Source organism: Camellia sinensis, chromosome 10, assembly GCF_055761805.1.
Source record: "Camellia sinensis isolate YWXY chromosome 10, ASM5576180v1, whole genome shotgun sequence".
In the NCBI taxonomy this organism is placed as follows: domain Eukaryota; kingdom Viridiplantae; phylum Streptophyta; class Magnoliopsida; order Ericales; family Theaceae; genus Camellia; species Camellia sinensis.
In genome coordinates, this window is record NC_138970.1 from 26,115,776 (window position 1) to 26,139,132 (window position 23,357).

Below are 23,357 nucleotides of genomic sequence, written 5' to 3' on the forward strand. Positions count from 1 at the left end.
AAAGTAATAAACGGTTTATAGAACTGCACCAAACAGGTCCTTGGAAATTTTCCACTTTCCCCACCGCTACACAAGAAGTTTAAAATGGCTTTTCATCTGGCCCAAATTGGCCGTCTGTCTGGAGAGTTCAAAGCTTATGATACCCTGTATCTTTTGCAAGTGTTTCTAACAAAGAACTCCAGGCAACCAGTTTTTAGTGCGTTGTACTAGCAGCCAAGATGATGCAGATACAAAGGATACAATGCCTCCAAAAACGTAATCAGAGCATGACTAATACAAGACAGTCTATTACAAAGCAAGGATCGACCAAAAAGCTGAAGATGTAGGTACAACGCTGCCAAAAACTAAACAGAGCAAAACTAATACGGCAAACAAACACATTATCATGTAAAATCATTCCCCATGTCATGTTTCTCATTTCTCAGTCCATCACCATTCTTATCATGTAAAGTAATACTCCGTGTCAAACTCATGTTTCTCATTTCTCCGTCCATCACAGTAAGCACTATGTTTTTGACCAGAACTCAAATCTTTTTATGTAACTACATTGCAAAACATCCAAACCATCATTGAAGCTCTTTGATATCAGAATATAATAGATTTAATGCATTGCAAGGCAACAAAACATTTATTGGAAAGCTTTCATTTATGGCAACTGAACAGTGTGGTACATATATTGTTGGACCTCAAAGCAAAGGCCCCAATTACATACACAACTTTTTTCAATACAGCATACGACACTAACTTCCAGCGGTGGCCCAAGAACTGGGCTGGGCCGGATTTGGTCAGATTTTACCTGTGATGTTGACATGATAAGGAGATGGCTGCTTTGAGCAAGGGTTTTAAGCTTCAAAGCAGAAAAATCTCCCCAGACAAGACAGTACTTGATGTTTTCAGAATAACTGGAAAAATAGACTAGTCGATCCATCACCGAATGATCTGAGATCTGCAGGTTTCACCAAAGCTCTGCACAGTGGGCATGTTCTTTCCCTCTCGAACCTGGAAACACAGGACTCTTTTTTATCCCAAACAGAAATTGGAAGTAGAAAATTCATGTTTTGATAGATTCAGTGCAGCCGTTAATGACACTCTGAAATCACAATCAAATTCCATCTATTTAATAGAACTTTGCTTTGAACGAACAAAATACACCAAAAGGTCATAATGATAGTATTATTGTAATTCAACATGAAAATGATACCAAATAGCCTATGGTGATTGCAGCAATTAAATCACTAGAATAAAACAATGCCCGTGAACAATTTATCTCTAATGGCACTCTGTTTTCTACATGTTGATTATCAAGCTATGTCACCTGCGTGTATGTAAGACCAGGGTGAGAATTTCTGATGCTGTAATGAAACTAAGTTTCGTATTCAATCCATTTCATAGCATCTTGTTTTATAGGAACCTTTAAAGCCAGATAGCATTCAATTACTAATAACAGACACACCATACACATTGAGCAAACTCTCAACTCCAACACATACAACAGAGGCCAACTACGATGCCTAGACATTCAACTTCCACACCTTTAGGCCGTGTTTGAATCGAAGATTTGAGGAGGGATTTGTGAAGGGAAAGGAAAAGGGAAAAGACTTTCATTCACTTTTCCCTTTTTCCTTTCCACGACAAATCCCCCTCCTCAAATCGTTGATCCAAACACACCCTTAATGCTACACTAAGAAATTCTTCATCATACATTTTCTAGTGATAGACTTCGAGCACATTTATTAGAGCCCCAAAATACTATATTACTGTTAGGCTTCCAATTTTCAAGTCCAAGAGGGGTTGGGCGATTAGTTAAGCAATCCACCAAACAGGTTCTCCACCTACTTGCTTCTTGTTTGGAGAGGTGGATATTTTACCGTATTTTATCAAAAGAACACAAATGCTATAAGTGGAAAGCAATCAAAGAGCACAACCACCAAAAATTCATTAAATAATAACAATTTGAAGTATATGAATGCTCCGCTGAACAAAATACACCGAAGCACACAAAAAACAAGCTGAATAGAGGACAGAAAACTAACCATTCTGATACACAGTCTTCACAAAATATGTGTTTACAACGTAACAAGATTGGAGCATGCATCTTTTCCTGGCAGATAGCACACAGATCACCCGCTGCACTGACCTGCATTAGATCACATCAAGCTGAATAAGTTAATAACTTTCCCTTAAATAGTAAATATTCTGGAAGAATCCACTCAAAGCAATTATCAACAAGCACGAGGTCAAAACACTACAAAGCAAATCAAAAAGGCATCATAAATGGCGAGCACATAGTGAGGAGTTGTTATTCACATTTTTTTCTCAAAACACATCACTGTGAACAAAGACTATCATCAATTACCAATGGAACGAATCCAAACATCTTCAATAATTGAATTCATCGAAAAATGAAGTTTGACAAATATCCATGTCAGACACCTGACATTTGGACAAAGGTGTGGGATATGTGTCCGTCCGATACTTTACATGATAAATTAAAAATATAAAAATATAAACTTTTTTTTTCAAGTCCACATACCCTTTAAATTTGAGGTTTGATGGGTCTGATCTCTACGGATGCACCCATACCCGATACCCATACCCAACTTCCAAGTCCATGTAACATGTAGAAGACCATCAAGTATATCAAGCAGAGGGAAAGAAATGAAGGACCAAATGTGCTGGTATGACATGTGATCAAAGTGTATCATATAAAAGAGGAGACTCTTTTAAGATAGAAGAGAGTAACTAAGTAGAGGATGTTAAGACAGATGTGTAAATGAGGCAAGAATGTAAAGCACCAACCAATGACAAGGAACTAGTCACATAAAAAGTGGAAATAATCCACATCACCAACAGGGAATGTGGTCATTCAACACACAGTCTCGACAAAAACAATGCTAAGAAAAATGGGTTGGAGTTGTGAGAGCAGACCCTATCAGTCGTGATTTGTGAGTAATGTAGAAGCCTTCATTAACAAAAGATTCATTAGAAAAATGGGTTGGAGTTGTGATATACCAGGGTGTATACAACTCAGTGGCATGAAATTCTGGTTCGAACGGGCTGGTTAGAGACAAACCAAACAATATTTAAAACCCTAATGAGAGGTAGCAGGTAGCCAACCGTACCCCCACTTTTCGGCGGAGCGGCTAATTCTCATGAGTCAAACCACGCCATAGTGGTGGGGCAGATGACCACTTGCCATCATGTCAGGTCAAAACCTCTAACCTCATACATAATAAACAAGTACAGGAATATAGAAGGAAAAGAAAAAAAAAAAAAAAGGTATTCCAAAGAGATATTTATCAGTGACATAGCAACACATGATTCAACTTATGGAAATTGCTCAGTAGGGTGCATGAAAAATGAAAACTGCACTACCTGCTCTGAAGTTGCGTAAGCACCGTAATGAATCTCTTTGCGAGACAATGCCTTTAACACAGCAAAGAAAGATTGGACCTGAAAACCACCAACCAATAGACGAATTGGGGAAGAAAAGGAATAAAAACCATGTACAAAAAAACTACTACTAAAAAAAAAAACAGCCACCACAAAATTACCAACAATAAAAGGAACCGAGCAAGAGAAGCTGGGCATACTCAATACCTTCTCAACTACAGATGTGAGCTTGAAGGTTAGGTACAGCCCAGTCATTAATGATGAAAAGAGGCTCCCATATTCTTTGTTCAAGAAGAAACGATACCAGACTGGTGCTGGCAACAAGGCACGGTATAGCAGAAGCAGATACTCCACCAAAGTTAGCATTTGACCCTGTAAAATGAACCATAATAATAAATATAAAAAATTTATTATCAGCAATAAAATGAACCTAAATGAATTTTAAAACGACCATTGTGCATTATACGAACCTAAATGAATTTTCTAAATGCACGAGTCAACATGAACTCACCTGTCTACGGTAATTTCGCCCTCTGCTGTTTTTGTAGTACATTAGTAGAATACACTTGAGAACCATTGTTGCCTGCCGAACCAAAGTATCTGAAACAAACCAACAATAAGAATTCTCACAAGGCACTGAGAAATTAAAAAACCATTTTTAAAAGTATATCACAATTGGACAAAGCCCTGGAAAATATGAAGAGTACAAAATTAAAAAATCTCAACTTTGAACAAGGAGTTTCACACTTAAAAAGGCCAAAAAACCTACATTGACAAATAGATTGTTTGATGCCTAATGGCGCACAAAATTTAGAAGCAGAATAGATGTTGAGCTTGAAACATGCCTAACTAAGGAAAGAAAAGCGCTCCAAACATTTTCCCTTCATAAAGGACAAAATATGTTGCTGAGATTTAGGACGAAACACGAGAAAGAAATCACTTTCCAGCAGGCGCTGAATATAACCTGATCTAGAAGAAAGCAACATGCTTTTATACGTATTATTATGAAGTCAATAAGCACTATACCAGCTAAACTTTAACACTTTCTGATGACTTCCCCAACCTCACACAACCTTAGAAAAGGGTGAGGATGTAAATGTTAAAATAATAATAATAATTACCAAAAAAAATGTATTAAAAAACACTTATCAAAAAAAAAATATTCTAATAAATCATAATATACTATGCGTCAGTTAAAAACAACAGCCAAAAAAAAAAAAAAACAGCTGTCAACATAATGACTAAGTGACAAGACACACCATTCACCATAATGATGAAGATAGCATGCCAAAAAGGTGGTATAGCTTTTGGGGGAACCATGATCAACGGAAACAGAATATCATCATTCCAATACCACCAGTACACAACAATCACATGAAGCCCAAACACGAAAGAGATGCCAATGAGAATAGGTATTTTCCTCTCCCCCTGCAGAGAGACACTTCATATGCTTAATAATCAAATTTTTAGGTTATTAAAAATGACAGTAACCATCATAGCTACATCAACAAACAAAATCCTAAACAGCATTCACAATAGAGAAGAACATTTACAGCACCTTCAGAGCTGTCTGCTTTCGTAAAATATCATTTGACTTAAACATCACGGCAGCAATCCAAATTGTAACAAAAAAACCTGCACCCTTGGAACATGTCAATTGTCAATGACTTTAAATATGGTTACAAGAAATGAAAATCAACCCGAAGTTAAAGCCTCAATGGCCACAACAAAGAACATGCTCAACTCAAAATTCTAAAACGCATAAGTTCAGGTGAGCCCCAAAACTAAAGAGAGAGAGATATATCAACAAAAGAATAACTAGATTGTCCACATGTAACCTCCCCTCCAAGGTTGAGCCGTGCCGACCAAGGCAGGCGAAAAGATTCAAACTATTGATGGTCCTAGGAAGAGTTACTGTTCTGGGTATCCGAAATAGGCATTCATGTATTTTGTTAGAGAATTAAATAACTTGGTGTTGGAATACTAAATGACTGCTTAGGGAAAGTAAATGAGAGTTAAAGGGCATTAAAGTATAAAAGGGGCAATACATTTAGCACATTGTAATAAGAATTTCAAAATTGTTGAATTTATCTCATGACATTTGAATTACAAACTTTCAAGGTTTTTTTCCATATTTTTGTTTAGAAATCTAGATTCCACAGTGATAGGAGATCTAGCAATCATTACTTGCAACCAAAGGTGTAATTTTCTCTATTTTGATTGCTTCAAAAATAGCACCCTCATCTTGGGCGCCGCTAGCACTAAGGCAAGGTCCACCTAAGCATATATGTCTTTGCCTACCTATCTTTGCCATCTCAAGACTAAGGCATGGTCATTCTTGCCCAAGCATGCCTTCCCACTGCACCCACTCAGGTAGGCTTGGCAAGTACCAGCATGTTCCCCGTCTATACTTCTCCAAGGACCCCGATGTGGGTAGGGAGCAAGGCCTAGAAACCCCTACTCTCTCTCTCCCTCTCTCTCAGCTAGAATTCTTCAATTGGAAGCACCATAGTGAATTGGGTAAAAAAAAAAAAAATGGGGGGCTATTCTGAATAAATTTAATGTCATGGGATTTTGAAGAAATTCTCACATAATCACTACTCACCTATCCCTCCGCTCCTAGCCTCTACACTCACCTCCCCAACCTCTGGCAGTCCCATCGAGACTGCCCCAAATCTAGCTACTTCAGGAACAAAAATTCACAATCATTTAAGATTAGCCACCCAAGATCTTATATATTTTAAAAGGTTGCCTTAAGGTAAATATATCTTTTATTCAAGACCGTGAAATGAGGCACCTCTGTGATCAACAATAAAAAAGAAATTTGGACATAGATTTTTAATTTTATCCATGTCATTGAGGTGTACAGATACCCATGCAAAAAGACCTTGCCTTGCTACTTTACCACAAAATTCAGCAAGATCAAGGGTTCAAAGTTTTTTCCTTTAGAACCCAACGACCATGGACGACCATGTTTATCCATGTATCAAAGGGGTTCTGTAATGCTATTTAATTTTTTCAAAGGTTCATCAAGACTAAGGCATCAAAACTGTGGTGGAAACTGTGCTTTCACCCTTTTGCATGGGAAAAAGGAACATGCTCACTGCACGTCTTCAACCTCTGGCAAGATTGATAAAGGTTTAGAATAGAAAAACTTTCCTTCATATCTTTAGCTCGTGTGACCAAATATGTTGCAGAGGATTTTCGGAAACTATGTTGTTGAGTTTAACTGAGCATGAAGGAAAGAAAAATTGGGATTGAAGTTGTTGCCATAATTTTCTTGGATATTTTTATCACTTGAGTTGATTTATTGTAAGATCTTTTGGTCTTGATTTGAGAGAGGGTATTGTGGTCATTGATTGTGACCATTTCTGCTCATTAATTGGGATATTCATTGTTGACCTTCCTTGACTACTCCCTTTTGCTCTTAAATTTTATCCTACCACCTCACTTTTTTTCCTTTTCCTTTAGGAAAACTTTCCTTTAATTGGTGTAATTGATCTTTAGGTGGGTCCATTTATAGGAAGTTTTGATTTCTTAAACGTAAGAGAGCAATAAGTAACATGGTTGTGGCTTGTGACATTTGGTTCTAGCTCAGGGGTGACATCTGTAACATTTTTTTGTTTGAGAATAATCTGAATAATTCTAGACTTCTAGTATTTCAGAAATTTCCTAATTTACTCCTTTTTGAACATTTCATGATACTAATTAATCTCGTCCTTGTGGCAATATATTCTTAACAGCCAACTTTGAAGGGAAAATAATTGACGTCCAACCATATGAGGTCATCCTAAGTTCTCTCACACTTTTTTTTTTATTTTATTTTAAATTTAACGCATAGGTCGTATTAAATGGACACCAAGGGGTGTCACCCTTGTACATCAAAGGAAATAGATACAAAATAGAAAATTGTAATTCTCCTATAAAATCCACCATCAAATAAAAACAAATGAAATTGATGACAATTTTGAAATTTTTTCAACAAGTACAATTTTGGAGATGACAAAGATTCTCTGCCTTATGATTGATGAAACTTTTTTCAACAAGTACAAATGAAATTAATGACAAAATGGGACATTTTGGTTTGAGAGTGATGAAAAATTTAAGGATGAAAAATTTAAGGATGAAAATCAAGAGTGAAGTTGGAGTTAGTGGAGAAGGTTGGTGACTGAAGGATGGTTTCACTGTTGCTATGTCGTTCGGTAGCTGTTGTTCATCCATACAAGCTAATATCAGAGGAGTATATTTTTTAGGTGATGGGGTGAACGACTCTTGAAATAGTTCTGCGCTGGAAATGGAGAGGGTTTAAGTTCTCTGACAGAGTTCGGTAGCTGTTGTTCATCCATACAAGCTAATATCAGTAGTAGGGTTTGTTTTGAGGGAGTTTATTGCAACTCTTTGCTTTCCTTTGATATTTTGGGTGGGAGGCAGTAATAGGTGCCTTTGGAGAGAGAAATCGACAAACTTTTGAATATGGATAGATGGCATACAGGCTTAAGTTTACTTTGCATCAATTTATTCATTTTTGGTTGAAGGAGACTTTTGTGAAGCCTCTTATTTGCTATGAAGCACGGACACGGACACAGACACGGACACGGACACAAATACGGACACGAGACACGGTAATTTTCAAAAAATGGAGACACGGACAAGGCCGGGAACATGGCTAATTTTTTTTTTTTTTAAATATATCTTTATGTATTATGTAAATTTATATTACATTCATCCTAAATTAAAATTAACAAACACTAACATAGTAACATTAATTCAATAAAAGAGGAAACACTAAAAGATATATATGTTTATAAAAGTAAAAAAAAATTAAATAGAGAAATTAAAAGAAAATAGAATGATGGTAAATACATAAAAGATATAAATTTATAAAGAAAAAAGAAACTAAATAAAAATATATAATATATAAGTATATATATTTATACAAAAAATAAATTAAAAACAGAAAAAGAAAGAAAGAAGAGAGTCGGGAGAAGAAAAAGAAGAGAGACGTGAGAGGTGACACACAGAGAGAGAGAGAGAGAGAGAGAGAGATGAGAGAGGGCATTTCAGTTCGAAGTTGAAGGCGATTTCAGTTCGCATCATCTGGGTGGGTTCGTCGTTTCAAGTTTGCGACATCTGGGTTTTCATTTGAGTCAACATCTGTTCGTCATTTCGGAGATCGAAGTCGCAAGTCGATTCGAATTCGAAGCCCTAGTTGTTTTTCATGGAGATCGATCGAACAGGTTAGTCTTCTTTTCTCTATTTTTTCTTCTTCTTTTGATTTAGGATTTAGGTCTTCTCTTTTTCCTTCTCTGTGTCCCCTTGTCGTGTCCCATGCCGTGACACGCGTGTCCCCGCCGTGTCTCCGCCGTCCCCTACAAAAAAATTATAAAATTAAAGGGACAAGCCATCTGGCGTGTCCCGTACGTGTCCTCGGCGTGTCCGCGTGTCGGACACCACCACGGCACCGATTTTGAAGTGTCCATGCTTCATAAGCTTATTTGTTGGTGGATTTTATAGCAGAATTACAATTTTCTATTTTGTATCTATTTCCTTTGATGTACAAGGGTGACACCCCTTGGTGTCCATTTAATACGATCCTACGCGCTAAATTTAAAATAAAAAAGAAAAAGTGTGAGAGAACTTAGGATGACCTCATATGGTTGGACTTTAATTGTTTTCCCTTCAAAGTTGGCCGTTAAGAATATATTGCCACAAGGACGAGATTAATTAGTATCATGAAATGTTCAAAAACGAGTAAATTAGGAAATTTCTGAAACACTAGAAGTCTAGAATTATTCAAATTATTCTCAAACATAAAAATGTTGCAGATGTCACATGAGCTAGAACTAGATGTCACAAGCCACAACCATGTTACTTATTGCTCTCTTACATTTAAAAAATCAAAACTTCCTATAAATGGACCCACCTAAAGATCAATTACTCCAATTAAAGGAAAGTTTTCCTAAAAGGAAAGGAAAAAAAGTGAGATGGTAGGATAAAATTTAAGAGCAAAAGGGAGTAGTCAAGGAAGGTCAACAATAAATATCCCAATTAATGAGCAGAATGGATCACAATTAATGAGCACAATACCCTCACTCAAATCAAGACCAAAAGATCTTATAATAAATCAACTCAAGTGATAAAAATATCCAAGAAAATTATGGCAACAACTTCAATCCCAATTTTTCTTTCCTTCATGCTCAGTAAAACTCAACAACATAGTCTCCTAAAATCCTCTGCAGCATATTTGGTCACACGAGCTAAAGATATGAAGGAAAGTTTTTCTAATCTAAACCTTTATCAATCTTGCCAAAGGTTGAAGACGTGCAGTGAGCATGTTCCTTTTTCCCATGCAAAAAGGGTGAAAGCACAGTTTCCACCACAGTTTTGATGCCTTAGTCTTGATGAACCTTTGAAAAAATTAAATAGCATTACAGAACCCCTTTGATACATGGATAAACATGGTCGTTCATGGTCGTTGGGTTCTAAAGGAAAAAACTTTGAACCCTTGATCTTGCTAAATTTTGTGGTAAAGTAGCAAGGCAAGGTCTTTTTGCATGGGTATCTGTACACCTCAAGGTAGTGATAGGATGACATGGACAAAATTAAAAATCTATGTCCAAATTTCTTTTTTATTGTTGATCAAAAAGGTGCCTCGTTTCATGGTCTTGAACTATGAAGCATGGACACTTCAAAATCGGTGTTGTGGCGGTATCCGACGCGCGGACACGCCGGGGACACACACTGGACACGCCAGATGGCATGTCCCTTTAATTTAATGATTTTTTTTGTAGGGAACGGCGGAGACACGGCGGGAACACGCGTGTCACGGCATGGGACACGACAAGGGAACACATAGAAGGAGAAAGAGAAGACCTAAATCCTAAATCAAAAGAAGAAGAAAAAACAGAGAAAAGAAGACTAACCTGTTCGATCGATCTCCATGAAAAACAACTAGGGCTTCGAATTCGAATCGACTTATGACTTCGATCTCCGAAATGACGAACAGATGTTGACTCAAATGAAAACCCAGATGTCGCGAACTTGAATCGACGAACCCACCCAGATGATGCGAACTAAAATCGCCTTCAACTTCAAACTAAAATGCCCTCTTCTCTCTCTCTCTCTCTCTGTGTCACCTCTCACCTCTCAACCTGTTCGATCGATCTCCATGAAAAACAACTAGGGCTTCGAATTCGAATCGACTTATGACTTCGATCTCCGAAATGACGAACAGATGTTGACTCAAATGAAAACCCAGATGTCGCGAACTTGAATCGACGAACCCACCCAGATGATGCGAACTAAAATCGCCTTCAACTTCGAACTAAAATGCCCTCTTCTCTCTCTCTCTCTCTCTCTCTGTGTCACCTCTCACCTCTCACCTCTCACCTCTCTCTCTTCTTTTTCTTCTCCCGACTCTCTTCTTTCCTTCTTTTTCTTTTTTTAATTTATTTTCTGTATAAATATATATACTTATATATTATATATTTTTATTTAGTTTTTTTTCCTTTATAAATTTATGTCTTTTATGCATTTACCATCATTCTATTTTCTTTTAATTTCTCTATTTAATTTTTTTACTTTTATAAACATATATACCTTTTTATAAATATATATATATATATCTTTTAGTGTTTCCTCTTTTATTGAATTAATGTTACTATTTTAGTGTTTGTTAATTTTAATTTAGGATGAATGTAATATAAATTTACATAATACATAAAAATATATTTTTAAAAAAAAATAATTAGCCATGTCCCCCGCCGTGTCCGTGTCCCCATATTTTGGAAATTACCATGTCCCGTGTCCGTATCCGTGTCTGTGTCCATGTCCGTGCTTCATAGCAAATAAGAGGCTTCACAAAAGTCTCCTTCAACCAAAAATGGATAAATTGATGCAAAGTAAACTTAAGTCTGTACACCATCTATCCATCTTCAAAAGTTTGCCAATTTCTCTCTCCAAAGGCACCTACTACTCCCTCCCACCCAAAATATCCAAGGAAAGCAAAGAGTTGCAATAAACTCCCTCAAAACAAACCCGACTACTGATATTAGCCTGTATGGATGAACAACAGCTACCGAACTCTATCAGAGAACTTAAACCCTCTCCATTTCCAGCGCAGAAGTATTTCAAGAGTCCTCCACCCCATCACCTAAAAAATAAACTCCTCTAATATTGGCCTGTATGGATGAACAACAGCTACTGAACGACATAGCAACAGTGAAACCATCTTTCAGCCACCAACCTTCTCCACTAACTCTTTTTTTTTGTTTTTTGAAACAACAACGAAATATATTTTATTAAAGAAGAAAGAAAGGAGGACGAGAAATCCTCATACAGAGAAAAGAACATGATGAAAGTAAAACACAGCCATCATAAAAAGAGAAAACAAAGCAAACCCAAACCCTAAGGGTTACAAATAGCAGCCCAATCCCTAGAAATCAAGAAAAGAGGGATTCCCCTAAAAGGAGGAGACACAAATGCCCAAAAAGATGCCAAAAATCCAGCCCTATCCCACAACGAATCTGCATCAGCCTCCTTTCCATCAAAGATCCGTACATTTCTCTCCAGCCATATGATCCAGAAAATAGCACAAACAATACAAGACCATAATGACTTGGCTCGCTTAGAACCGCCGAACCCGTCAAACTTAACAAGAAGCATATGTGTGCAATCCCGTGGAGCAACCCAGTTAACATCACACAAACCAAATAGACGCTGCCATAACTGAATAGCTACAGAACAATGAAGAAAAAGGTGATCCGCTGATTCCGAACTCCTCTTGCACATCACACACCATTGAGGGCAAAGATGGTGGTTTGGCCTTCTCCTTTGGAATAGATCGTTGGTCATAACACCTTTATGAGCTAAGGACCACATGAAAAACTTTACTTTATGAGGAACACCCGCTTTCCAAATTCTCATGTGAAGAGGAAACAGAGGAACGGATGACTTATCACTGAGATTGTCAAACAAGGATTTACAAGAAAAAACCCCTGAAGAGCTGATATTCCACACCCTTTTATCAGGATGTGCTGCTAAGGAAAACCCACCAACCAGCGTCAACAAAGAAGTCAACTCAAGAGACTCCCTATCACTAAGATTCCTAAGGAAGTTGAAATTCCAAGATATTGGTGCCACATGAGAACATACCATTGACTGAATTGAAGCATTTTGAGCTTGAACCAATCGATACAAAAGTGGAAAAGCTTTATCAAAAGATGTATCCCCTACCCAAACATCCTCCCAAAAACGTGTACTAGCCCCATCACCCACTTTCAAAGTGAAAAACCGAGACACAATTGGATATAACCGAGAGATAGACTTCCAAGGAGAACGACAACTGCCCCTGCTAACCACAATAGAATCTCTACCATTAGCCTGAATTCCATACTTGCTTCTAATGATAGAACCCCATAAGGACTCACTTTCCTCGGGAAATCTCCACAACCATTTGCTCAAGAGAGCAATGTTTCTAGCAACAACGTTCGCGATAGCAAGACCCCCTTTATGACGAGGAAGAGAAACAACCTCCCATCTAACTAAATGATCCCGCTTCCACTCTTGATTTTCATCCTTAAATTTTTCATCATTCTCAAACCAAAATGTCCCATCTTGTCATTAATTTCATTTGTACTTGTTGAAAAAAGTTTCATCAATCATAAGGCAGAGAATCTTTGTCATCTCCAAAATTGTACTTGTTGAAAAAATTTCAAAATTGTCATCAATTTCATTTGTTCTTAGAATGGAGGTTTCAAAATTGTCATCAATTTCATTTGTTCTTAGAATGGAGGGCCGTAACTTCCAACATTTTAATTTCCATCAAAAAACCCTCCACACTAAGAAAATTAACTCTATCTTGTTCCTTGACACCTAGCATATTATTTGATGTAGTTGAACAAAAAACAAATTAAATCAATTTTAATTTGTTATGAGACTCTTCTCTCTTTGTCGACTGCAATTGTTTCTAATTAATACTATTAGTTGTTTCCAACTAACAATTATTATTAAATATCAGTTCCTAGTTTTTGTTGGCTTCCCCCTCACCTATACTCTTCAACTTAGGCTGCCACATTAATAAGCAAAGTGCATACAGTTGCCGCTTATACATAACGGCACATGTTTGGATCTCAGCAATATGGGTCCCATCTCAAAGTCAACGGTTCAAGCCCCATAAATACATGACAAATAAAAAAATAAATAAATAACAGATCTCAAGAAGACTCAAACCTCACAATTATTTGAACATTTTTAGACCAAATTGAACTCTCACACCTACTCAGTCTTGGCAATACTAGGATATGATTTATGAATGCGACAAAATTATGCATTCTACAACCAATAGAACAAGGCCCTCTCCTACAACAGCTAAAACGTCAAAATTGAAATTTTGTTGAAGTGTATACCTTGCAAATGCTGCCGGATAAAAACCACCAAGAGAAGCAAAGAGAACGGAAGCACCTGCTCAATCCATCGCGCAGCCTGCTGTATGTCATATCTCTGGTATGAAGAATCCCTGCTATTAGACCCAGCTCCGTCCACAGCCTCCCCATCTCCATTCAGTGATTGTGAACCACTCTCTCCCACCCCGCGATCACTCCTGTAATCTCCCTGACCATCCAGTACCGACGAAACTGATGTGGCCGACGCTGTTCTACCAATGGGCTGAACATATGCTTCATTCTGTGCATTCATTGAAGAAGGCAAAAGCCGATCGTGTTCTTGTTCGCCGGCACCAATTATCCTAATAGAAACCTCTCCACCACTGTTAGCCACAGGAGAAGAATCATTCGGAATGTGATCTTGGTAACCAACAGACACGCCGTTGCTGTTTATCGAGCTTTCAGATTCCAAATAATTCGACCTCGTTCGAAGGATTCCCGAGTATTCCAACAATGTCGAAAGCGGTGAATGGAAAAAATTCGAAGCCGATAACTGCATTCCGTATCTTCTCGAATTGCTACTGCTAATCACCGAAGAACCTCTGTACGCGTCCGAATTACCACCAGACGCTTCCATTTCCGATGAGGATGATTCCCTAAACCCAACCCTAACCCTAATCCATCAAAATTTATCAAGAATTCAACAAAATCAAACGACAAAAAGCGTCGATACATGAACACGAACGATTAAATAGAGAATTACCTTCGAGATCGAAGCTCCGTTGAAGATTCAGATGATGATGATGATGATTGATTGATTCTAGAAACCGATCGATGAATCAAATTTTATCAACTTTTGATGAAGATCAACGGGTGCGAAGAAGAGAGAGTATCAAAAAGAGAAATGATTGTGTGTATGAATTTGATTTGTTGTCTGGAAGCAAATCATCTCGTGAATTCTGACATTTCTTCTCTCTCTTTCTTTCTCGCTCTCTCTCCAGGGAAGAAGGGCGCGAGAAGAAGAGAGAGCTAGGAGGAAGACCAACGAAAAGAAATAAAATAAATTAAAAACAAAAAAAACAAATCCACCTCTCCACCCTTTAATTTTTAATTTTTTTTTTTAAATATGTATATAATTTAACTCTACTTTTTAAACTGTATTACAATAAATACTCTTTGCTAGTCTACTAAAGTTGGGCCATCCTTTTTTTATTTTATTTTTTTCTTTTGTTATTAAATACATATCTATATATATATATATATATATTAAAATAAAACTCAAGACATGTTTAAATTCTCACGGGATGAAAAACATGCCTAATTTAAGGAAATTCTTACAACTTAAAGAAGTAGCATAAGACACCACATAAGTATTAAGGTCTTATTTGGAACAGTCCCACTACAGAGCCCGAATTTCTCATGGCTCGACTATCCCGAATTTCGAAACAATGTCGTTTTGAATTTTTTTTTTTTTTTCTTTTCTTCTTCCTCCCCCTTCATTCCCCCTCTGCCCTGTTCTACTCTTCGAAACAGATGAATCAAAATCAAAACACAAAAACTCAAAAAAAAAAAAAATCAACAAACCCAGCAACAGACATGAAAAATCTTAATTAACAAACCCACATGAAAATCAAAATCAAAAACTCAAAAAAATCTCACAAATTACCAAATCTACAAAAATCAAAAAAATCCACAGCAGCAAAGGAAGAAAGAAGAAAAAAAGAAATAGAAAGAAAAAGAGAGAAGAACAGGGGAAGAAGCCGCCATTGCCTGCTGTCCGTCTCTCCGTCGCTATCACTATCTCTTCGCCGTTGCTCTTCTCTCGCTATCCCTCCTCTCTTTCTTCTCCTTTCTCTGTCGCCATCACACTGTTGTTCTCCTCCCTCTTCTCTCTCTCTTCTTCCTTCTCTCTTCCCTCTTCTCCCTTCTTTCTTCTCTCAGCTCTCCTCCCTGTTTAAAGAGAGGGGGGAAAAAAAATCAAAACGATGTCGTTTTGAATTTTGAGCCAATTTGAGCCTCAAACTATTCAGGCTACCAATCTTTTTTGTATTTGGAAACATGTTTAAATTAGTCAAAAACTCAATATAAAAAATTAATTAGATTTTTTTATTTTTTTATACGTCTTTTTATTAAAAAAATTCAAAAATGATTTCAAAAGCTAATTTACAAATGAACACTAAACATATATGCATAAAATATGTCTAACAAATCAATCCAATTATTAAGGACAAACATATTTATAATGTTACGAAAATGCAATTTGCATGGCAAACTCTCTCATATTTTACCACCTATGAAATCATGCCTAAAATGTAAGAAAAGTAAAACAAGACATTTGTCACAAATGCGTAGAATTAAACATATATTTAAGATGACTCATCTTCGTACTTTTTGAGATTTCTTCGAGAAGATTAGACACTAGAAGTTGTTGTGGAAGATTTGGAAATGACTGACAAGAAATATTGAAAGAAGACAGAGAACCATACACTAGTTCTCTATGTTTTGATGGTGCACCCAAAGAAGGCACATGAGCCTTATTCCCCTTAACACTAACTATACCTTTATCTCCCTATGAAGGTATATACCCTATTATTCTCATTCTTCCTCCACAATTGAAAAGTGGGCTTTCAAGGTTTAAGGTGGCACCTATTGTGAGTATGACCAAAACTTGCATTTGTTTCATGTTGGAGGTTTCCACTGTACCTCCAAATTGAGGTCATTAACCATACCATTACTAAGTTTGATTGTGAAGTTCTTTGGAATTTCTTTATGAGCTTCTATCAAGATGCTCACCCTTAAAAAAATTAAGTCTAGTTCTTCACTTGGGTAGACTCATCAAGATATAACTGAGTGACTAGACACATACTAAGAAACTCAATTCATCATCATGCCATGGCCGCAGTAGCACATCAAAAAATTTAGTCCAAATCAAAATTAAGCACCACACTCCACCTTTTTAATATTAAAAACCTCTCTCTACAATAATAATGACCCAAACTTTGATCTCCAATTGCACAGAGCAAAACCCCTTCCTTCTCTAACATTGCAACAACTATGGACCGGATGATTTGAGATTTCTGAATTTGATTTACAACACCATGTCAATCAACTGAGCTTAAGGTTGAGGTCGAAGTGATCGTTAAACCCCCATTATTCCTCAATGGAACCGTATCAACAATGTGTTGTCTAGTGACCACTATCCCATGGTTAGGGATAATCAATTCTTGTAAAGATTATCCTATAGAAGTTGGACTTTCTCTTTGAATGAGTTATAAATCTCCACCTTAGCAATTATATATTTTGTTTTCACTTCGTCCACAAATTCATTTGACACCCCAAGATCAAACTCTTCATTCACAATCTAGTAATAAATACCAGGCTATGAAGACACTTCACAGAAGCCTTTGATTTCCTAACTCTTTTTTGGTAATGTTTTCCTAACTCTTTAGTTAAGAGCTTTATTTGATATGAAATATTTTAAATTTCTTATAGTAAACTCCAATTTTTATTTGAATATTTTTTTGAAATTCTCATCATATCCCAAGAGTGTCATTTTAGTAAATAAATAAGTTTCAAATGAAATAAATATAATTGTTGAATATTTTAGTCAAGATCAGGTCTCATTTTATTTGGGTAAAAAACAGGTAAAATTCAATTTGGAATTAAAGAAGTGTTTTGAAAGTTTTTAAATTAAATTTAAATTTAAATTACGATTCAAGTAAGAATTAGATACCCTAAAACTCACATTCCAAATATCACACAAGCACTCAAAGTGTACAAAATGAGGAAGAAAGTACAAGCTAAAAAGCACAATGTAAAAGGTAAGCAATAGGCATGCTTTGAAAGCAACACATAAGTTCTGCCAATAATGACATTTGAAGACTTATAACACATCAAAAATGTTACGGATCTAAAAAAATTAATAAAAATTCTACATAATATTTATTTGGGTGCAGAAAAAAAATTATCAAAAATTATATATAATATTCAGTGAAAAATTTTTGATAAATTTTTTTTGGTCCTTAGCAGTGCTCTTAACAATTCAATAACATCGATACCATCCAATCTTCGTAAGTTTACAATGAAATTTATTTTGATAATCTGAATCATTTATATTGTAAAGTTTACCGAACAAATCAACCATTCAAAAATCAGATTAGTTGGACAGTCCAACTCTTCTTTTTGTCGATCACTAGATCTTCGCTACTTTACTAGCAGACTGAGTTATAGCTTGAGCAAGAACAAAGGCAAACATCTCTATTGCTTGAGTTGGAGCTTTGAACTCGATGAGATATTGGGTGCATACCCTAGAGTATCTTCCATTCACTCCTCACCATACAAATGAACAAATAGGCAATCTAATAGATAAATTATGGCTTCCTCACCATTAGCAAGCTTCCACAGCCAATGAACTTATGTGATGTGCTGACGATTGTCCAATTAATATTAATTTTTTCATGAATAATTTTCTTGATAAATTCTATGAATAATTATTTTGATAAATTTTATAATATAAACGATTTGAATCATCCAAATAAACTCTAACGAACCCAAGATACCTTAAGTTGACTACAAAAGCCTTGCCCTTTAAAATTAATATCCAAAGCCACAACAACGAAGAGTTCAATGATGATGGGCTACAAAGTGCGGTAGCCCCTCTCTCACCATGACCACCAATTGAATTCGATTTTTTATGAATAGTGTAAATAGAACACATTTTATGATTAATTATTACAATAAACCTTTCATTTTAAATAAAATTTGATCACACTTAAAATGAAATTCATTACATTATTTTAACCAGTCACAATTTGTTTTTTAATTTTCCTTTCAACTCAAGTGAAAGGCAAATTCAATCTTGCAAAATTACCACCCCACCAAACTTTATCAGCTAAAATGCACATTTCCAAGTTTTGCAAATGTCGAATCCACCACATACCATCACAAAGTCTAATAAAGTAGAATATCTTATCTTATTTACTTCTCACCTAGAAGATTAACTTGAAACCAATATGAGCCACACATTTTTTTCAAAGAACAAAAAAAGCATATTCATTTTCACAAAGTACATCCAAATGTAAAACATATGACCATGAAATTTTGTCATCCATTGACAAGTCCAAAAAAAAAAAGAGGCTTCCCTACCATGGAATCCAGAATTACAAGCGTGAAATTAAAAAACATGCAAATTATGCATGGACAGTTTGGTGTACACAAATTGCAATAGTTCCATGATGACAAGGACGAATCGAGGAATGGTAATGACAAACAGCAATAATAGAGACTGTTTTAATTTGGATCGTGACTTTCTGGTTTGGCATTACCTTTAAAATAGATTCAGAATATGATGAAATCCAGGGATAAAGACGCTAAAGATAGGGATGAGTGAAGTCATGGTTATATAGTAGAATCCACCTAAATATTTTGTCTGTAAGAGTGAAATTTTACACAATCAAGGCTGTTTTCACTAGGAACCAAGAAGTAGAAGTCAATATCATATACGGAAACAAGAGAACAGACAAAATCGCATAAGTTGAAAGTCTGGCAGACTGAAATAAAAGTGTAATCATCGAATACCTAATGATTTCCAAGGAACAGCAAGCAATGCAATTAGATAACAGGGACCCAACAGCTAACAAGTTTGTAAAAGTCAAATTCTGATTGTTAACATCAATGATTCAACTTGTTTCATTGACCTTTTTTTCCCCTTTGCAAGGTTCAAAAGCTTATGCAAATTCACACGCTAAAGCAAAAGAAAATGAAGATCAAAGGTTCCCCTAAGCATATTTCCTGCATTCCTGGAACATCAGATAAGCACTTTATTCCTCACGAATCCATTGAAAAAGAGTTTCCTACATCAATGCAAAACAACTCAATAAGTTAACAATTGATAAACAAACATAAACACGTTTAAATGAGAAAAATATAGAGTACTTTGCAGGTCCACTCTTAAGGAAACTTTTGAAAAAAAATCTTCAATTTGAGAAACAATCTTCAAAACATGGGCATAATATCCTCACCATTAAGCCTATCAACAAATTGGATAAGAGCCGGGACTGGCATAATCCGAATCTGATCTGAAAATCCATCCCGACCTGATTTATTATAATACATTATTTAAAATCAAATTTCACTTTCTTCATTTTTTTTGTTGTTGCGCATTATTTTTAAAATATAATAGTCTTACATATACATAAAAAATTAAAGTATGAAAATCATACCAGGTCGATAATCGGATCAGATCCAAATAAATATCCAAATCCGACAATAAGTGAATCAACCGGATTCCAATTTATCGGATTCTAGGATTAGATATTCCCCTAACGGATTCAAATTTTTCACGTCAGGTTTGAAATGAATCTGATTCATTGACAAGCCTACTCACCCTGTTGTAGCACCAGCAGATATGCAGGTTTGCTTTAAAAAATGCCGAGTGATTCAAAGTTTAAGGTTCTCTCTCTTGGAAGTGAGATCATGGAGTGGTTAGAATCTAATTCTCAAGCCTATTGTCAGCAGTTATTAATCACCATATATATAACCAACCTAATATTAAATGGCAAAATTAACAAAGGTCGAGACGTACAGCTAGAAGGCCTCCCTAGATAAAGACACAGACAGTTTTCTCATTAATAAAACCCTAGGTAAAGGAAAAAAAACTTTAAAGTTGAAAACTGAATGATATCAACCAAGCACTGCGCTGATTCCGGCAATATGAAGTACATCTACATTTTTGTACAAAGGTGACCAATACTTTCCTCACACAGCTCTGCAATATGCCACAAATATGCTTTGAATTGTGAGTAGTAAGGTGTGGGTGTCAGCTTATTAGAAAAAGGAATGGGAAGATGCTAAACACTCATCTTCATATACTTTCAAAATAATTACTCAAATATTGACAAGAATACTTTTTCAATCGGCAACAAAAGAAATTTATTTATTAAAACAGTAAACAAGTACAAGAGGTGAGGGACAAGGAGTACACTAAAATCAAGAGAAAAGAAAAACATGAATCCTCACACCCTACAGATAGCACTCAAATTTCTTGAATTTGTTTTTGAAAAAAAATGGAATCTCTTTAAAAGAAAGGACCCCTGAACCCAAAAAAAGAAGCCAAATAACAAATTTTCTTCCAAATACTCTCAATGTCTTCACTTTTCTCCTAAAAAATCCTAGCATTCCATTCTAGCCATAAAACCCAAAGAATTGCATAATACAACACATCTCCAAAGATCCCAAGCAAGGTTCTGAAAAGCGGTTGCGGTCGCCGTAACGGTAGCGGTGACGCGGTTGCGATTGCGGGGTGTAAAGGCCGTAGTGTAACGGTTGCGGTAATCGGAACCGTGAATTTTTTTATTTCACACAATTTGAAAAAAACTTACCGATACGCATATTTTTTTTCCATGATTATATTTATTGGTTTAAAAATAAATATTGATCAATTTTTGTAAATTTTTAAGTATGATCCAATATATTTCATATTTTTAAATCACTATAAACTGAGTTTTTTACATTTTATTTTAATAATTAATGACTTTATATTTTACAAAAAATCAATCACTAACTATTATATATAAGATAAATAATGACAAAAGTAAGAGAATAAATGAGAGCCTAAATATATATATATATATATATATATATATATATATACATATTTTAACCAAGCCAAATATAGATAATGATTACTTATTATTATTATTATTATTTTCAAACAATATATAGATAGACACACACAAACAAAATGGTTTAGTGATAGCAGTTGAATAGAATAGCATAGGTCTTATAGTTTCAACAAATCAATAATATGTTCTCCATCTTCCCTCTTCTCTCTCTCTCTCTCTATCTCTTGCTTCTCTATTTTCTCTCTTTGTAGAAATTTAATGTATAAAGAGAAATGATTGTATTATTGATTGTTATATTGATATATTACAATGATTCCTATATATAGAAGAGAGGATGTGGGAAGAGAATAGGTGAGTGTGTAGTAGGTATGGAGTAGGTGAGGAGTAAGTGGAGAGTAGGTGAAGTAGGTGAGTGTGTAGTAGGTGGTAGTGGTAGGTGTGTAGTAGGTGAATTTTAACAGCCCCCCACAAACTCAAGGGGGATAGGAACTAACCAACTTGAGTTTGGAGAGAGTAACAAAACAAGAAAATACATAAAAATAAAAGAGGATAGGAGACACTGTATGGTCGTGTCAGACCATTGTAGAAGACTGTATGGTTATGGCAGACCGATGTAGAAGACAGTTTATGGGGTCATGTCGGACCGTTGTAACAGACAATGTTGTGACAGTTGTTGTGACAGTTTACGGAGTCTTGCTGGACCCTTGTAGAAACTAACCGGAATCAATGTCGGGACAGTTTACAGAGTCTTGTCGGACCCATGAAGCTAACCGGAATCAATATCGGGACAGTTTACAGAGTTTTGTCGGACCCCTAAAAAGTCGCACCCTCAAAAGGTGTTGTGACAGTTGTTGTGACAGTTTACGGAGTCTTGCTGGACCCTTGTAGAAACTAACCAGAATCAATGTCGGGACAGTTTACAGAGTCTTGTCGGACCCTTAAAAAGTCGCACCCTCAAAAGGTGTGCCCAATCTGTCAAAAAAGGCGTGCCATCAAAAAGCGTGCCCAATCCATAAAAAGGCGTGCCATCAAAAGACGGGCCATCAAAAGGCGCGCCCATGTTGTCGTCGAGCGCCGAGCAGCGCATGATGCGCGTGTCTGCCTCTTCGTCAGGGTCTTTATAAACTGAGGCGGAAGCTGTGCTTGAGGCAGAAGCGAAGACAAAAAAATCTTGTGAAAAAACTTCTGAAAAGCTCTTCATTTTCTGAGAGAGATATTCGTTTTCTGAGAGATTGTCTCTAAGAGCTGCAAATCTTGAAACACTCTGTAACACTCGGTTGCCCAGAAAATGGCCTCTTCGTCCCGTAGTCTGCTCACTCTCTTTCCAGACCTCAACGAGTCAACAAGAGAGATAACTGGTGCAATGGCCCGTGAACCTCAACCAAACACCTCTGATTTTGCTCCGTTGAACTTTCCTATGCGGTCTGTGGAGCAAAAAATGGCGGTGCAAACTGATATTGAGGCCAATCAGTATACTTTGAAGTCATGTGTGGAGACCATGACGGCAGTCACAAACTTGTCGCACCGGCTGCAAAGTAGAACAAATGAGGTGCAGCAGCTAAACGCCCAACTGGCTCTGCTCCAACGCATGTATAAGGATGCGCGAGCAGAGATAAGTGTGCTAAAGGCGGAAAATAAGGAGCTGAAGCGGAAGGCCACCGTGATGTTCCGATTCGGAGGTCCGCCATATGCTGCGGTGGAGGAGCAGGGAATAGTGATCGTGCCCAGTGGAGTGGGAAACACGAAGGCAACACCGTCAAGGGCCGCCTAGGACGGAGGCAAGAAGAAGAGACCGGCGGCAGAGTAGAGAAGAAAATTCCCACTGTGGATGTGGTTGTTTTGTTTGTTTGTTTGTTTTTTTTTTTTTTTTTTTTTTGGTGTAAAAGGGTGATCGGGGTTGTTCCCTGAGATGAATAAAATATGGTTGGTTGTGCAAATTTGTAAATTGTTTGTAATGGTG

The 23,357-nt window shown here is 36.4% G+C and overlaps 1 protein-coding gene across 6 annotated transcripts; it reads right to left on the reverse strand.

Annotated features, from left to right (window-relative positions):
• Positions 1 to 627: 627 nt before the first annotated feature.
• LOC114279061 (uncharacterized) lies at positions 628 to 15,725 on the reverse strand. Of its 6 annotated transcripts, none has more exons than XM_028221232.2 (9): positions 14,539 to 15,535; positions 13,800 to 14,449; positions 4,952 to 5,028; positions 4,653 to 4,821; positions 3,905 to 3,993; positions 3,601 to 3,765; positions 3,376 to 3,453; positions 2,034 to 2,137; positions 628 to 999 (listed from the first exon to the last, which is right to left on the reverse strand). In XM_028221232.2, the coding sequence occupies exons 2-9, from the start codon at positions 14,410 to 14,412 to the stop codon at positions 894 to 896; spliced, it is 1,401 nt and encodes a 466-aa protein (XP_028077033.2). In that variant the 5' UTR covers positions 14,413 to 14,449; positions 14,539 to 15,535; the 3' UTR covers positions 628 to 893. The 6 variants fall into 6 exon arrangements, with proteins under 6 accessions (XP_028077033.2, XP_028077036.2, XP_028077035.2 ...); XM_028221235.2 differs by having other exon boundaries at positions 13,800 to 14,431; positions 14,539 to 14,914; XM_028221234.2 differs by having other exon boundaries at positions 13,800 to 14,443; positions 14,539 to 14,859.
• Between the last annotated feature and the right edge of the window lie 7,632 nt (positions 15,726 to 23,357).